The sequence below is a fragment of the Amphimedon queenslandica genome, unplaced genomic scaffold (genome assembly GCF_000090795.2).
Source record: "Amphimedon queenslandica unplaced genomic scaffold, v1.1 AMPQUscaffold_13103, whole genome shotgun sequence".
NCBI classification, from domain to species: Eukaryota; Metazoa; Porifera; class Demospongiae; order Haplosclerida; family Niphatidae; genus Amphimedon; species Amphimedon queenslandica.
In genome coordinates, this window is record NW_003546661.1 from 67,592 (window position 1) to 85,777 (window position 18,186).

Here is an 18,186-nt window from a genome sequence, read left to right on the forward strand (position 1 = left end):
TGGGTGCGGTCACCTCAGGGTGTGGTGATCTCACGTGACGACTCTTCCCTGCATAGCGCATGCAATTCCAACCACCCTCAGGTACCCTTGTCATGGTATATCTTTTCTTCCTGTTGGCTGTGCTTGGTCATGTCCTTTCTGCCCCACTTGCTGCTGAAGAGTGTTCATCCAGTGTTGTTTTGGATGGGAAAACTGTGAAGGTTACCTCTCTTTTAAGTAATCACAGGTGTTCCCTGTCTCACTTATTTGAGTCGTTCTTTGAGGATGATGATGTTCTAACCAGTACTGTAGGAGATGGTTTTGCTCACAAGGTTTGTGTTGGTTTTTTGGAGTTGGTAAAAGTTGGAGAAACTGGGAGCCTTCTACGAGAAATTTGTTTACTGGCTAAATTTACAAGTTCAGAAGAGGTGAGTTATGGTAAACTTCAATAATCTCACCGTCTAGGCCTGATTTTATTCCTCTTATGCTGGAGTTGAATTAGTTCAACTCTAGTGTAATTATGCATTCATAAAATGTCAATCCACCCATATTTTTTCTTAAAAATTGATGCTGTATTGGCCTAATGCCTTATAGGCCAGTTGGTGCTAGTACATATTAATAGAATTTTAAGTCTATTCATCATGATACCGTAAATAAAGTAAATTTTTCCTGCCACCATTTTGGAGTCCTACTTCCAATGGATGTCTATGGAGCCATCGTGAAAAGAGCTTATTCTCTAAAGACTGCTGTATTTATTCATTAAAGCAATCTTGCTATTGCGTACTGACCATCATCCAGTGTCTAGATTTGGCTCATGGGCTTTAATAAGTGCCACTAGGACCTATAGAAGCAAAGATATTGCTTTCTCCCATTCTGCTCTTAGTAACTAAGACTTGAAAATGGCGGTAGGAAAGTTTTACTTTATGTACGGTATCACGATGAATATGCTTCAACTTCTATGAATATACTTAGTACCAACTGGTCTAATGTAAATGCACCTGTAATGCTAGTCGGATCATGTCCCTTTGCCAAGAAGAGAGAATGGTCTGGTGACACTGCTTCAGAATTTGTTGCAAAAAGGAATGCAATAATTAGTAGTTATTTTTAGTTATTAAGTATTATAATCACATGACTGTCGCGTGATAACCTTTCTTTTGAGGCTTTTTTCTGGACTTGTAAGCCTCCTTAAGTGAGGAGAGCTACAGTAATAATAGGCAAGAAGCAATGATCAAAGTTCTAGTAAATTGAAGGGCAGCATCTTTGGGATGATAACAGAAACCCGTGTACTTTTTAACCAAGTTTCACATGAGATATCATTTTATTCTTCTGCTACTTCATCTAAAGTTAGTTTTGTTCCTTTGCCAGGAATCATCATATCAATAGCAGGTTTGATAGTCATACTTGCAGCCATTTTGAACAGGTCATGTCACTAAGTTACTTCCATGTGAGTGTAGTAACCTGATTAGTGCCCAAGATTTGTGCACAGTGCAACAAATTCTGTAGCAGTGTCACCAAACCCTTTCCTTTTTGCTGAAGGGGCGTGACCAGACTACTGTAATGCTAGTTGTGGTAATCATTAATCAGTGTGGTATTAGTAGTGTAACGATGTTTGCCTGATTTCCTTACTCTTGCCACTGTTATTGGAGCTTTCTATTTACCATAAAAGTGGAATATTTTAAGGTGACTTTAATTTTACGAAAGGTAGTAATTTTTTTAGTTATATTAATTTCTAGTAGCTTACATGTAAACCGTAACATTAAAAACAAGTTAAAATTTAGAAATTAAGTAATAAAAGTATTAAAGTATTTTACTTTTACGTTATGTACATTTATTTTTGTGTGTAATATAATCTTGTATAAAGCTTTTACATGTACTGCTTTAAAATGAAGTACACATGTACATGTACATATGGTGCGAAGCTGAGTGTTATGTGTTACTTGTTTTGTGATAACTATAGCAAGCAGTTTGAAAAAGCCATGGGACATAGCTTTTTCATGTCCCATGGCTTTTTTTCCCAAAGAAGAAAAGCTGAAATTTATTTAGCATCTTTAGCTCTATATATTGACAGTAAGAGTCAGCGCAAAACTGTTTTAAAACTAGCTAAGAGAATTTGGTTGCTACTGCTTTCCCTAGTGCCACATGAGTTCTTCTCAGTGTCTACAGGTATCGCAAACTTTGAGCAGCTGTATTCACAAAGAAGTGAGAACAGAAATCTGTCTTTTATTTCTTTATTCATTATGTTTTTTTACCAAAATATGGCCTTGGGGAGTGAAACACGAGCTCTCACTTGGGGACTGGTCACCTGGTTTTACAGTTCCCAGCTTTTGTTGCCAATAGATGCTACAAGAGCATAAAATAAATGCTACAAGAGCATCATTAGATGACAGGAATTAACTTAACAAGGCAGTAGAAAAAATATGGCTCTGGAGTGCTCAGTCAAAAGGATCTATTTTTTTGAATTAATTTTGTTAACAGAATGACAATCCAGCTGCTTAGTACCAGCAAGTACCACAAGGTGGAAACTATTGACTTCTGTAAATTCCAAACACACTGACATGCATACATGTACATGTATGTGTAATTGGACTCGACTCTATCCCAATTACATGTATCAGTGTGTTAGGAACTTATAGATAATAGTTTCCACACGCTTTCATGCTGTAATACATGTACATGTACATTGTACTTGTACCAGTTTATAATAGTGTGTATAAATAAGTGACTATGATACCCTGCTGAATATGAGAATTCATAATTATCTAAGTCTTTAAATTACTGCAATTTTGTTAATGTTATTCAGTAATTGTGACTTCTGAAGAAAATTGAAATGCACCAGTAATTGTTGCTGGATATGGGTTATACCTTAAGGAGACAATTGTTTGTGGGTATTTAATTTAGCAAATCTTAGTGATTTTTTAAAAATTGCTAACTTAAGTCCGCGCTAACTGTAATTTGTGATTAGCCCTAGTAATAACTTCATTGAAAGCAGATGTAGTCACAATGAATAAAATGGCCACCGTCAGCATGTCTGAGCTTATTTGCAGCAAACGTTCAGCAAGATAATACTAAACTGCTTTCCAAAGACTTCTGTAGCAGTTAGCTTAGGTTAACAAAGCAAATGACAATCTTCTTCGTTCAGTGACTACTTCTAACTGTAAGCAAGATCACTTTACATGTCAATGGCTCCAGAGTCAGTGATGAATTAAGCAATTTAAGCAAGATTAATGCAACAAGATCTACTGTATTTAGACTTGTGCAATTGCTTTGCTTGTTTATACTGTACATGTAGATCACAGCACATAGTCTATAGCTTGCTTAGGCTCGCCTCTTGCATGTTTTACATTCTTTTAGTAGTTATTAATACCAAAATGATCAAAACGCTAAATTAAGCACCAGCCAAATGCCAGTATCATGGAAATTGCTACAATAAGTACACACGCTAATAATTGTCTGGTTATTTGTTATGCAGTACCTGTAGTAACCCTGCCCTATTGGAAACTCTCCTCCAACCCTTGTCCTTATAGTCTTTAGGTCATAATATTGACTTTTGTTGGACCCGCGAAATTAATGGGCCACATAGATATCTTGCAATGGTACATGTGTATTTGTAATGTATGTACCTACAGTACCACCCAAATGCGGCTTCTATTTAAGGATATACGGTACATGTACATGTTTATTGTTAGTTGTTAGTTGTAGCACATGTTGTAATATTGTACTTGTAGTACATGTAGTTACGTGTAGTTGTACTTTTGCACGCAGCCATTTTTGTACATTTGCTTGCATGACCTCTTGACATACACATTAAAGTTATATCATGCATTCATGTAGTGTACATTTCAGTAGCCAGTTTACTTTCGTGAAAATATTTCATGTACAAGTATGTGTAGATCCTGTATTGTACTTGTACATGTATATAAGGTTATCTGTTTATTTTGTGTTTATAGTTGTGTAAATTTAACTTAAAGTATGTAATTTTATTGCTCACACACTGCAAAAATACTACTTGTATGGTACATCTGCACTTACATATACATGTATTTTCTTCTAATGAGGGCATGTGTCCTATAGCATTTTCATGCTTTTCAGTAAGAGCTTAGAAGTCAAAGACTTTGCCTAGATTTTATTTGTAGTGACTTAATTTTGTGACCTTGTTCTCTATGTTATAACCCTAATTTCCTTGAGTTTCACATGCAAGTACTTCTAAAGTGCTTGTTTTCATTTATCTCATGTTCATGTGTACCGGTAACTTACATACATGTACATATACATGTATGTGTAAAACATTTACGTTGATGTACATGTATGCCCATGACATTAACGTTTTAATATTTTGCAGTTTCATTTTGAGCTACCAGTATTAATTTCTTTTTAGCTTAATTTCTCTGCTAAGTAATGCTTTGTCATGAACTCGTGATATTGGTTTTAGTAAGTATTACAGTATTTTTTGGCAGTACTGCATGTACTGTACATGTAAATAAGATATGAAATATTATTGCCTAATAAAAATTAATTAAATCATGTCATAGTTAATGTCATACATGTATGTGAAAATGACTGAAATGATTAAATGTGTTGAAGCAAAAGGAGTAAGAAGGCTCTCCTTTACTGCCATACAAATGTGCACTGTTTGTAATGATTATTTTCATGAGTACAATCACATGTAGTTGAACATTACCATGATACTTTTGTTAAAGGAAAGCCTCAATCATTAAATTTTAGCTATACTACATGTATACATAGTCCTGCCTATGGTTGTCGGGGGTGTTCGGCAAAACCAACTCAACAAATGAACCAACCAGTTCATCACTTAGACCAACCATGCAATAGATACTAATAACCATACATAAAGCATGACATTGTAGTCTATTAGTTTGGTACGTGTACATGTGCATAAATTTAAAAGAAACAATATTATAGTCTCCAGCCACCTGTATTTTTTTTCTTGGCAGAACCCTGTTTATGATATTTTATTGCAATCTGAATGTCTTTGTGATAAATAATGATAAGTTTTTGTATCATTAAAGTTTATAATACTGTGTAATATACATGTTATGCTTAATGTACAGCATACATGTATGTACAATTTTTTAATTTTTATGTTCTTTGTAGTTTGTACAGTACATGTACTTGCATCAATTGTCCTAGGTTGTACTCTTCAGTCTTCAGCTCTGTTTTTCTTTTAGGATTATTGTCAACGTAGCATAGATCAAAATGTTCCAGATATTAAGAAGTTAATTAATCTATCTTCCTCATTATTGCTGCCTGATGGTTATCGTTCTGCACTTGAGATATTATCTACTCTAGATAGAGTAAATTGTAATGGCATCTGTGGAGGAAGGAAAACTGTGTTGTGTGACACAGTTGTTGAACTTGGTAAAGCTTTTTCAATGGCTAAATCTTCTTCTATTACAGGTACATTTTGTTGAAGTGTAGTAAATTAAAATCTGATTTTTCATTCATGTATGGCATTACAATTGCAAGAGTTTGTGTAACAAATATTTATATTCTATTGTTTTGATGTTGATAATACATGTATAATGTACCTTTTTTTATTGGGGCGAGCCTGAGCAAGCCCTAAGTGCAAAAGCAATTAAGAAAATGTCTGTTTGTACTGGCTAGTCATCTAAAGTTCAATATTGTAGTCTTTTTGGAAGAAAATGTGGTCACATGAAATAAAGTGGCAGTTATCAGCAATTCCGAGCCTATTTTGCAGGAAACAGTCAGCATAGATAAGGCTCTTTTTCTGTCCAAAGACTTCTCTAGCAGTAAGGAAAGTTGGGGAATGCATGTATACAATCTTTTTCTTATAATAAAGGACTCTGATGAGTTCAATGCAATATGAAACCTGCATGTGCAGCTAATTTCTGCTTTGCCATGTCCCTGTTCTTTAGCAGCAAGGAATGTTAACAAAGTAGATGTACATGTACATGTACGATATACATGTACATTGTACTTCAAACAGGGATATGGCAAGCACTTGAGTGCTTGTGCTTAAAAATTCTTTAAGCACATTTTTACAAGTGCTTCCAATGCTCTCAAGCACTTAATCTCATTAAAGCACAAATGCTTGTGCTTGTGCTCTATCACTTTGCTTTGATAGTGCTTGTAAGCACATTTAAAGCATTGGCAGTATTTTGAATTGGTAGCACCATTCATTAACTTAGCATTGGGCTCTGCTGTACTTCAAAATATGATTTCTTAGCAACTGCATGCTTCTAGCTTTTTAATGCTACATATATAAACAAGGTTACATGTACTTTGTTTGCTGCAGAGATTCTTTAGTGATGAAGTCAGTGATGGAGAAAAATTTATGTTTTTAAGCAAGATAATCAACTGTTTTGATGAAGGATGGTCATACAGGACATGCACGAGTTGCTTGCTTAGGCTTACCCCTTAATGTTTTACATTCTTCTTGTAATTATGTTCAATTTTTCTCTTTTATTTTTTAATTCAGACAAAAGCAGTGCAAATCGATCTCATTCTGACAGTGGTAAGATACATACATGTATTGTAGATCTATAGTTATGATTTTTATTAATAAAGAAGCTGCTGCAGTCAATGAAACAAGAAGCCTTTCGACAGGAGTCACTATCAATAGTAACGGCCTTCCTAAAACAGAAAATGGTACTGGTTCCTCAAAAACTCAGTTTAATAGCACCAAAGGAACTACTTCAAAGCAACTTCCTAAGATTACAGGAGACCATAATTCTAATAAGCGTTTTTCATCTCCAGACAAAAATGTTCCCTCTCAAAGGCCTTCTGGTGGCCAAGGCCAGCAACTTGGCACAGAGCAAACCAATTTATATCAACAAGTCAGTGATCCAAACAAAAAGTCATCATCTACATATTCAGCAAGGCGCAGTCCAAATATTCCTGGACAGCCTAATTTGTATCCACCAGGACGCAATCCGAATGTTCCTGGACAACCTAAATGGTATCCAACAGAACGCAATCCTAATATTCCTGGTCAGCCTAATTTGTATTCAACAGGACAGAATCCAAATAGTCCTGGACAACCTAATTGGTATCCAGCAGGGCGCAATCCAAATATCCCTGGACAGCCTTATTTGTATCCAACAGAACGTAATCCAAATATTCCTGGACAACCTAATGGGTTTCAAACAGGACGCAATCCAAATTTTTCTGGACAGCCTAAATGGTATCCAACAGGGCGCAATCTTAATATTCCTGGACAGCCTAATTTGTATCCAATAGGACGCAATCCAAGTATTCCTGGACAAGCTAATGGGTTTCAAACAGGACGCAATCCGAATATTCCTGGACAGCCTAATTTGTATGCAACAGAACGTAACCCAAATATTCCTCGACGACCTGATTCATATGGAAAAGGACGTAATCCAAGTTTTCCTGGACAGCCTAATTTGTATTCAACAGGACGTAATCAAATTAACCCTGGACAGCCTCTTCAGTATCCAGCTCAAAATAATCAAAATATTCCTGGAGGGCCTTTTCAGTATCCAATGGGTCGTAAACAAAATGTTACTGGTCAGCCTGCTCCACATCCGAGTAAACAGAGTCAAAATCAAGGGACTCAAGGTGCCTCTACATTGAATCCTGGAGGAAGTAGACCCAATCAAAACACTCCAGTTGGATCTTCTAATTCAAGTGCAAATTTTCATAATCCCAAAGTTACAGAAGATAATATACAGAATCAAAGGAATCCTTTGGAAAAATCTGGCCCCCAGAATCAAGGAAAAAGTGATGAAGATGTTGTCAGCAACCAATTCAACAAGACACATATAGTGCACTTTCCTGTAGATCCTGAAAACAAAGGACCATTGCCACCGGATTTGGGTGGAGAAAAGAGTAGTACCAAAAAAGGTATTCAAAGTACAGATGCATGTATGTGTTTACATGTGCTTACGAATGATTGCTGTATAATTGTTTTGTTTCCAATTTTGTATATTTTTTTATTCTTCTCTGGATGCTTTTACCTTAGGTGAGGAACTTGATAAAAGTGGCAAAAAATCTGAAAGTGGAACAAAGCCAAGTGGCACTGAAGCAAATGATCTGCAAGAAGGCCAGACAAAAGATGATCTACCCGGTGAGACCAATAGTGATATTGTAATTGATAAAGAAAAGCAAAGCATTGAAGACAATTTGGAGCAAAACAAGGAAGGTAAAGATGGCAATAGAAAAAATGATGATGCTTTTGTGGATGTTAAGAAAGAACAAGAGGATGGTATGATTTATTTTCTGCCTGTATATACATGTAGTTGCTACATGTATTATTTGTTTTAGATACTCTGACTTCATTTTCCGAGGGTGCTGAAGCTAATCAAATGAATGCTGCACTAGAGGATAAGAATAGTAAGTATTTCGTGTATCTCATTTATTATTCTATCTATTATGTACCAGATGCTGATTCCTTTCAGAATTTTGATTCTTTTTCAAATGATGAAAGTACAGTAGTGCCGATTATCAAAATTATGCTATTACATGTACATGTACATAGGTGAGAAAGGAAATAAGGACTTTCAAGAACCTCTTCCAAATGAAAGTAAAGCTATTTATTATTGTTATGTTAGGTACATGTAAAAGTGTCACAACATCCACTTACATGTAGTTGTGATGTTATTACATGTAATTATTGTATTTTTATTGTCCATGTGTTCCTGTACATTTAGATGAAAAGTCAAAATTTCATGCCGACTCTGATACTCCTTCTACAAAACCTACGTCTCAAAAGTCAACTAATCCTAGTAAAAAAAAAACAAGATGCCTATGTTTTAATTTTAATTCTACTACATTGTATTTTTAGCTACTGAAGAGATGTCTATTGACGATGAGTATCATGGATATGGTACCTGGCATTTTGTTAGTATTTTTCTTATTGTAAGTGTGATTGCAATAGTTGGATACTTCTTTGTGCATAATCGTAAGAAGGTAAAGGTAATTACAAGTTGCTTAAAGATAATTCCTTTTACTTGGCAGCTCAGAGAAAGTCTTACAGGTCAGATAGCTGGAAAAGGACGCCGAAAGAATAATTATCGACCTCTCAGCCAGCAATAACAGCCAGATCATTAACTTTGTTGACATTGTGTTTATTGCATGTATGTGTTGCAAAGGTATTTTGAAGTGATTTTTGAATGGTTCTTTTATGAAACTTTTTAATAATGTTATTGTGCCAATCGTCTACTTAAAACGTTTATGCCTTTGACAAATTGAGTTCACTAAAGTAATGTGCTGTAGTTTACATCAAAAGTAGTTCTTCTATCAACGACTAGATGTCCCGAACTGAGTAAAATAATTGTCACTGAGGGTGTTAACATAAACCTCTTGGTTGATGATATCTTGCCTGCAGGAGAGGAATACATACATGTATATGCCTTATATGTACATTACAAAGTAATCATTACTTGGCTCGTTGTTCTGCTGCCAGGAGTTTGTTTTGCTCTGCATGTTCTTCAGCCAATTGTTTTCTTGCTTGCCTTTCTTGTGCTTCTAGGACAAGTCCAGCTTTGGCTTCAGCCACTCGCCTTCTGTCCCATTCCTCTTCTAACCTTTTCTCTTCCATTTTAATATGCTAGACATCGACAATTAATCTGATTACAAAGCAAGCAATTTCTGTACTTTTTTCTCTTCCCTTTGTTCAGCCTGTGTCTGCCGCACTTTATCCATGTCACTCTGGCTCATTCCTTTCCATCTATCAGGAATAACTCTGTGCAAAATTTATAATAAATGCCATGAATTTTGTATAAAAACATGTAGTTATATTTGTACCTTTGTTGCCCAAGGGCACTTTGGGCAACTGAAGGATTTTCAGTTAAGATATCACCACTAACATTGTTCCTAATTTCAGTAAAATTATCATCAATTTCTTGAATCAAACTCTGTTGTTTATGAGCTTCTCTTTCTTTGGCCTATAGAAGAGTTAATGGAAATGATAATAACATCAATAAATTTTACTAGGGCTTGATTGTATTCCTTTATAGCAACATTCAAAGTTCTACGAGTAATTTCATCAGCTTTAAGTAATTCCTGAGCTCTTTCATCAATTTCGATAGCCTTCACGTCATACAAGTGATCTGCTTTCTTTTTCTCCATAGAAAGACGTCTCTTTTCTTCCATTTGTTGACTTAACCAATCCCTAAAACAGTCATTCAAAGACATTAAAATTAAACTACATGTATGTGTATTCAGCAACCTCATTTGTTCATGTTGGAGACCTTTTCTTTTCTGATGATCAAGATCTTCACCTGAAAAAGTCTGCATTCCTGAAACAGTATTTCTTGGATCACTATCTGAAACCTAAAAAATTACTTAGTCAGTTAATAAATTATTCAGCCTTGTTTCTTTACTCTTGCAGGAAGATCTTTCAGTTTGCTGTCATGATCATTCAAATCATATTCTCGTCTATCCTGTGGTCTTTGATTCTCTTGCCAATACTCCACTAATGACTATACACACATGCCTCAAATTAAACTAAAATAATAATGGCTTACAGCATTGATTTCTTTTGCCTCCTTTTCCTTCCGTTCTTGTAAAATTTCAGCTACCTTAGAATTACGTATCATCTCCTCACCTTACAAATTGTAAAATATTTTCAACACAAGTTTTCGACTATTACCAAAGGCTGCAGAGTGCTCTTTTTCAAGGTTTTTCCTTTCTTTCTTTTCATTTACCTGTTTGTCTAACTCTTTGATATCAACCTACATGTGTATACATGTAGACTCACACTAAAACATTGCACTTTTCATTGTGACTTACACCAATGGTTCTCTCTTTAGCATTGAAAATCCGAGCTTGCCTATTTCTCTCCATGTTCTTGCGTCTTTCGATCGCGAAAGACTCACGAGTGTCCAAAGGTAAGTCTAACTTGTACATGATCAACTACTCTGACTTCGTATTGTCTGTCTATTTGTAGACGTTACTATGGTAACAGAATGGGAACCGAATTTTGGGTATCAAGACTGAAAAAAATGCAAACTCAGCATTAACTGTGGCCCCGCCCTCCAATCGGCTCATTAGCAATTGGCTAGGCTGAAAGATGGGAAACTCACCAACTGTTCCTGAAGATAATTCGGGTGAGGACTCCAAGCTCTACATTGATGTTGATCGACACAAGTGGCCCATACTGTACTCTCCTGATTATGATATTTCATTCTGGAAGTTAGAGACTATTCATCCATTCGACAGTACTAAATGGAAACGAGTGTATCAATTATTGAATGAAAAGAATATGTTGAAGGGCCTGGAAGATATAGTGCAACCTAATGAAGCCTCAGTAAGCGATCTCCTGGTTGTTCATACACAAGAGTATTTAGAGAGTCTTAAGGTATGGTTTATTACAATAAGTCTATAATAATGTATGTACATGTACATAAATCTAGTGACATTTACATCTATACGTAATGTACATGTATATGATAGTGGATTCCTTTTTGGAATGTCAAAATTATGTAGTTATTGAAGTGCAAAGTTTGTTTTGTGAAAGATCTACTCCTGCCATTTTATGGGTTTAAATTTTCATTTGAGCATAGAGAAGAATACCAACTACATTTGTAGCAAAAGTTTGGCACAAAGAAGGGTGCTAAGTTGGTGTGTCAAAAAAATTTTGGGTGAATCCATTACTTGTGGAGTGGTTTTGTTTGTATGTACATGTATATGTATACTCATATACATTACATCTGAGTTTGTTCTATTATAGTATCCCAAAACACATAATTAAGAATACATGTGCATGTGTATCTTTTTAACCCTTTAGCACCGATAGATGTACTTTAGCATCATTAACATGTGTAGCATGTGTAGGTGTAGTACAATAGACGTATATGTACGTTATTGTTATTGGCCTCACCCAGCTTTGTGTAGGCGAGGACTAGGTACTCAGCTTGTCTGTCTGTCATTCATTCATTCTGTGTGCTATATTTTGTCTTTGAGAATGTATATCTTTACAATCGCATGCTCTAAATCTGTTAGAGCTTCTCTTCTGTTAGGAAAAGTCTTGCTTTACTGCTTCGAGATGTTTAGAGAGCAGCTCTAGGTACATGTAGTACAAGCTTTTTAACTCACGAGAAAATACCTAGCAATAGCGGTAGTACTCTGGAGGTAAATGAGACTATTTCCCAGTAGATCAAGACTAGTTATTCATTTAATATGTGTGGAACTCTTTAAATCTTTCTTGTTGGTGAGTTATACCAGGGGCATATCCAGCAGGGGCTGAGGGAGCCTTGAGCACCACCCTCATGGCTGGGCTCAGAAAAAAATTACTCCAATCCTGGACTTTTGAATCACTACCAAGCCTCTTAACAAAGTTATCTAGCCCCCTGATCATGATTTCAGTAGTTTCCAGTGCTTTAAGGAGCGATCAGAAGTCGTAAGAAGTACCACTATGCTTGAAATTATTTTGACCCCACCCGTAATTCACGAAAATTAAGGAAAATGCCGTTTTACCGCCGCAAAAAGGGGTGAGCCAAAATTGCAGCGCGCTTCGCGCACCCTCAGCATTCCTCTTCTCCAATTTCTAGATACACCCTTGTTATAGCTACTGGAATTTTATCCCGAGTAAAGTGCTGTAGCTGTAGTTTGCTAGTCTAAGGATCATAAACTCTCTTAAGTCACTCAATCTATCTAGGCAACAGTATTTGTGCCATTATAACATTATATAGCGCTTAGAAGAAGAGAAAAAAATCTGCAGCTTCCTACTCACATGGTCTTGCTAGTTGCTACATTATTGATAATTAATGCCACGCCTCCAAAGTGGAAGTTGCTGGAGCCTGGGCCCTGGAGCAGCTTGCCACTTCTGCAAGCATGCAAGAGCAAGTGTAACTGCAGCTAGGAAGCTAGCTGTTATGATAATCCCTTGGCCTCAAGAGCACACTTTCTAAATTTTTTGCATAGTATGTTTTTGATAGATAGTGGCCACAACAAAAGCTATGGTTTTGAAAGTAACCCATGATGTATGAGTGCAATAAGTATAAATATAGTATACTGGCTTAGGCTAGCTAAGCCGAACACCTCCCAAACAGCTTTAGGGGCGAGGCCACGCACCTTTGGTGTCTCGTTTTATTATTAATTAATTTTGTTATTGTATTTATTAACGACCTGGGGGCGAAGCCCCCAGGTCGTTCCTATAATTGAATTCACCATCGCGCTATGTATATATATATATTTATTTATTTGTATGTCCACACTTACATTTCTTCTATACACGTTGTATTGGAGAAATAACAAGCCTTAGCAACCACCCGCCCACGCTCCTTTACTTGAGTGGGTGTGGTCACGGCAAACAAAATGGCGGCTTTCACATGGGACAAAGTTAAGAGCTTTCTAACAGCAAGAGAGAGCATAGAGATACTGTCTAAACACTTCTCTAGAAGCATTATAAGGTAGAGAGAACCTCTATAAGTCTTAATAATGACCAAGTTGTACTTGCAAGGTGGTGAAATCAATTATAGGAATATTTTTTACCCTGTTACGCTTGTTTTTGAAGTGAGATTGGAAAAAGCATACCATTCTAGATAGCTTAAATAACTTCTCTTTCATCTGTCTAATATATAGTCGGTTTCAGTTGAGTTGCCCAAGCACCACCCCTTATAACTTTTTTATTACTAATGTTAGCAACCTGAAACTTGATATAGTTGCATAACGGGTTCTTCCGAAAATCTGTATCAATTTTTGAGTCTCTAGGTTCTCTGGAAGGTTCTGAATGGGTTCTTCCGCTCTAGTTCAAAGGGAGCCGCCATGATGAATCATTATGTTTACGCTACGTCACACTCGTGAATATAATTTGCATATCATTATTATTTTAAGAAAATTAATGTTTTTTATTGTATAAAATAAAAGCAGACAGATAAGGTCCTCTAAAGAAGCAGGCATTCAACTAGCAGTCTGTACTACTGGAAAAAACTGCTATACCTGTCCACAGCCTTCTTGATCGCCGTTTTTCTTCATCACCCTCAACCTAGGTTGTTATCTTCCTTATTGGAGGTCTTTGTCAGGAGGTCTTTGTGACAGAAAAAAGTTTAGCCAGTGATAATGAAAGGTAGTAGTATCCAAAGTAAGGATAAAATAGACAATAAAAGGTCTTAGAGGAGAAGAAACGCTCAATGAAAGAGTTTGCTTGCACTTTGCCACCATTTTGGGTGTGGCTAGGAATGACGTTTTGTGATGCAAACATTGATTTACTTCCTGTGGCAACTCAAATGAAACTGACTATATGTATAACATTGTCAAAGACTCAAAACACAGTATAATTGTAGAAAATTACAGCAGCGCGAGTCAAACCGCAGAATCTATTAAAAGCGATCAGTGGCTGAGGTACTGTAAGCTATCTAGAAAATGATATAAGAACAAAAATAAAATGTTTAGACTTGCTTTTTGGAAATTTTTTAGAAATGAGCAGAAAAGGTGAACAACTCCAGAGAGCTATTTTGCCTTATATTTTAATAAAGAATTGTGTTGGGTGTGGCCACATTTTGCTTAGCAATGGCTTAGCAACCATGGCTGTGACAGAGTCACAGTAGTGTTTCCACTTGAAGCATCTTCAGTACCTGTTCATTCTTTTATATCCTACCTACTAGGTCCTTGCTACTTAACATGATAGAACTCTCTTTTGCTTCGCCAAGTCCATGTACATGTAGTTCAGAAAAACAGGAGTATCTTTACAATAGACACTCCATTGCGTTATGCTGCTTCATTTATTAAAATGATTCTTCTATCTAAGGATGACAAGATCTTGAGAGATACGCATTGCTAAGCTAGTTCTACCAGAAATTTGTTTTTTATCAAAATTAATTTTGACTGTGTGAGTATAGCTGCTACAATTAATTTTTGGAGTTGAAGGGTTAATGACATTTACATGTTCATGTATGTCAATAAAATTTGTTCTTCGGATGTATTATGCTAATAATGAGGATATCATTTTTAGGCACAACAATTTTATTGTATTGTATTATTTGTAGAACAAAACAGTGCAATGATGGCTTTTTTTTGCATTTGCATGTGTTAATTTTTCTCATTATCATTCTTTTAGAGTAGTACAAATGTTGCAATGGTTGTTGAAGTACCCCCCCTCGCTATTGTACCAAATTATATAGTTCAGAATAAAATGCTACGACCTTTCCGATATCAGACAGGAGGAACAATTTTGGTACGCAAGATTTAGTGAAGTAATAACATGCATATACTACATGTATGTAGTAAATATCCTACATATTTTAACCAATTTAAATACATATAATTTACATGTACCTTACTAGGCTGGTAAACTAGCAATGGAAAGAGGCTGGGCCATCAACATTGGTACGTTTATTGATTTATTCTAAACCTTAATTTTCAACAACATACTTTTGAACAGGAGGGGGATTCCATCACTGTTGCAGTGGAGAAGGAGGGGGCTTTTGTGCATATGCTGACATTACTCTCTCTATTAGGGTATCAGCTTATTTTTTTGTGACATGCATATGATGCTGTATATTATTATAGTTTCTTTTTCAACGTGTTCCTGATGTAAAAAAAGTCATGATAGTAGACTTTGATGCTCATCAAGTAATGTGTTTAACTAAAAGTTCAATGCACATGCACTTTTTGTTTTTATGTGTACACATAGGGCAATGGACATGAAAGGGACTTTATGGATGATGATAAAGTGTACATTATGGACATGTACAATCGTTGGATTTATCCTAATGATATTAAAGCAAAATGTAAGTACATGACCAGAAGTCAGTGCACACTTTCCTCAACAATACATTGTTTACAGAGCATCATCCTTAAGGAATTACATGCTGACCTACTGTAGTATAGTTAAGCCACCCTTTCCTGCTTGTGTTTATTATAATAACTCTTTGTGTATTGGACCTGAAGGCATGTGTTGTTAATCCTATTTTGTAGCAATTACTAATGTAAATAATGCAGCACTGGGTACCTGTACGTGTAGGTACATGTACATGTACATGTATGAGATACACTTACATTACATTATTGTAACAAGTATCAATTTCCATGTAGTAAGATATTGTAGAATTCTTCAGATGCTATCTCTGTGTGACATGTACGTTGTATTGGTTTGAAGGCTATCATTTAAGTATCGCCTTTTTGAATTTTTTGTCAGGGCTACACCACAACCTTTGTGTTTAAAACTTTTGCTTTAGTGTAGTATATTAACATCCATTAAGTTTAATAATTTTACCATTAACTTTAATGAAATTAGGCCAAATGCTAAAATGGTTAAAATTTATGGATTGCAACTATTAACATTGTAACCAATAATTCCAAGCATAAGGATGGACTTTATTCCTATCCTTAAGATAAGTTAACTCTGGCCATTGGTTTATATTGCACTTCCACTCTCCACTTGATGCTTTACATGTACATGTATGATAGATTATCTTTGCATTGTGAATCAGCCTACTATACAATGTACTTAATTCCCAAAAGATAAGATTCTTATAGCCCGTTATTTTATATGCTTCCTTTATTTTGACAAGTTGACAAAAACGTATCGTTAGCTCACTGACAGATAGTTTACTGTTTATTGTGTTGCAGTAAACTTCTTGACTGTTCTCTGCAGTAAACACAACCCTAGTGAATCAAAGTAACAGATAAATTTTTACATTTATAACTACAGGCACCTGTGCACGTATACTTGCCATACATGTACATGTATAATATGTGCAGTTTTATGTTAATTATGATCATGGTGGATACATGTACATGGTTTGGCACCTTTAGGAAAGAAAAGACAAATTTACATGTACAATATTATGATAGGCCATTGTACAATCAATTTTTGATCAAAAGTGTTGCAATGGTGATTTACCTTTTGACACATGCATGCTTTCCACTAGAATAGAACCAAATCCTATTTCAGCGTCAACATGACGTCAATCCTAGTAAACCTGCCTGAACTCTACATTTTGACTGTCAATAGCATTAGTTATTCTGAAGCACTGTACATATACATGTAAGTGATGTTGCTATTTTTACATGGGTATAAACAGAATGTTTTGTTATAGTCAAGAAGAGGATTTATTACCATTGCAGCCAGAATAATTGCCTGTCTTAAATCTTTGAATTTTTTTCATCAAAATTGCATAAATTAGGCACTCTCATTTTTTAAAGCTGCTCCTTATCTACAATCTTCACTGAAATTTAAGAGTTCTTTTAGTGTGATGTGTTCATGACCCATTGCGATTACATGTATTATTGTACAATTACATGTATTATTGATGGTTATAATATTGGCAGTTTTATTTTGAACCACCAAATTATCCGGCTATGCAAATTTAGGTGACCTTGTCTGTGCTTCAGCAATAAAATGATAAATAAGAGTGTTTGTGTTGTACATATACATTGATGTGTCATATCTATTTTCCTAAATAGAGTTCTGTTATCACTTACATGTACATGTAGTAGTGCTGTATTTCTGGGCCCACCTAGCTTCATCTACAACCTTCATTTCATTTTAATGTGTTTATTTTATGAAGAAAATTTTATTTCATTGAGGGGATAGAGCAGTTCTGTTCTGCCACATCTAACAGACAATGCATTAATATTACTAAAATAACCATACTACTAGACAGCTATTACAAATTCACTTATATGGTAGTGGCTAGTTCCATTTAGTTGCAATTATTATTGTATGAATATAGAAATTCACATGCATGTATGTTATTTTGCAGCTGCTATTAATATGAAAATTGAATTGGATGTACATACTGGGGATGAAACATACCTCCGTCACATCAGAAGAAAACTTCCAGAAGCCCTTGATGAGTTTCATCCTGACATTGTTGTTTATAATGCTGGTACGTTGCCTGTCCAAAAGAATAACAGTTAATGTTGATATTTCATTGTATGTGAAACTTGTTGTTGATCTGTTTAAACAAAATCATATGCTCTACTTACTATTATTCATGCCTTGTTGATTGTTACATTTACTACATATGGAAGTAGCTTTGTTATATCACTTCCAGATGCGTATGGACAGAATTTTTCTTGTTTGCATTGAAGATGGTGTTGTTGTTTAACTTTAAAGTAGAACTGAAAGTGATGTTATTGTAAGCAACATGCTGTTCTTTATCAGTAAACATAATTAGGCAAACTTCAGCTAAGCCTACTGAGATTAAATATTCTCCAACCATTGTGCTCAGTTATCTGACCATTATTCTGTTTTTCTGCCTTTTGTCTAAGCAATATATTTTTTTATTGATGATGCAGTTTTCTTTTAAAATACAT

At 35.4% G+C, this 18,186-nt stretch overlaps 3 protein-coding genes across 5 annotated transcripts; 2 read left to right on the plus strand and 1 right to left on the minus strand.

Moving 5' to 3' along the window:
• The first annotated feature begins 45 nt into the window (after positions 1-45).
• Positions 46-9,117, plus strand: LOC100638820 (sporozoite surface protein 2-like). 3 transcript variants are annotated; one of them, XM_020001197.1, is made up of 11 exons: positions 46-407; positions 5,166-5,394; positions 6,437-6,472; positions 6,526-7,824; positions 7,943-8,185; positions 8,245-8,313; positions 8,362-8,406; positions 8,459-8,503; positions 8,631-8,705; positions 8,765-8,895; positions 8,943-9,117. In XM_020001197.1, exons 1-11 carry the CDS (start codon positions 60-62, stop codon positions 8,988-8,990), a joined length of 2,568 nt encoding a protein of 855 aa, XP_019856756.1. In that variant the 5' UTR covers positions 46-59; the 3' UTR covers positions 8,991-9,117. The 3 variants fall into 3 exon arrangements, with proteins under 3 accessions (XP_019856756.1, XP_011406375.2, XP_019856755.1); XM_011408073.2 differs by having other exon boundaries at positions 8,765-8,889; positions 8,938-9,117; XM_020001196.1 differs by having other exon boundaries at positions 6,529-7,824; positions 8,765-8,889; positions 8,938-9,117.
• Positions 9,075-10,892, minus strand: LOC100639416 (RIB43A-like with coiled-coils protein 2). The gene is made up of 10 exons (XM_003389296.2): positions 10,714-10,892; positions 10,574-10,655; positions 10,449-10,528; positions 10,305-10,403; positions 10,151-10,254; positions 9,913-10,093; positions 9,727-9,866; positions 9,577-9,664; positions 9,363-9,529; positions 9,075-9,301 (listed from the first exon to the last, which is right to left on the minus strand). The coding sequence occupies exons 1-10, from the start codon at positions 10,828-10,830 to the stop codon at positions 9,220-9,222; spliced, it is 1,140 nt and encodes a 379-aa protein (XP_003389344.1). The 5' UTR covers positions 10,831-10,892; the 3' UTR covers positions 9,075-9,219.
• Positions 10,893-10,947: 55 nt separating this feature from the next.
• LOC100638947 (histone deacetylase 11-like) lies at positions 10,948-17,788 on the plus strand. Its single transcript, XM_020001192.1, has 7 exons — positions 10,948-11,281; positions 14,981-15,097; positions 15,207-15,249; positions 15,305-15,381; positions 15,433-15,495; positions 15,557-15,653; positions 17,631-17,788. The coding sequence occupies exons 1-7, from the start codon at positions 10,994-10,996 to the stop codon at positions 17,786-17,788; spliced, it is 843 nt and encodes a 280-aa protein (XP_019856751.1). The 5' UTR covers positions 10,948-10,993.
• The last annotated feature ends 398 nt before the right edge of the window (positions 17,789-18,186 follow it).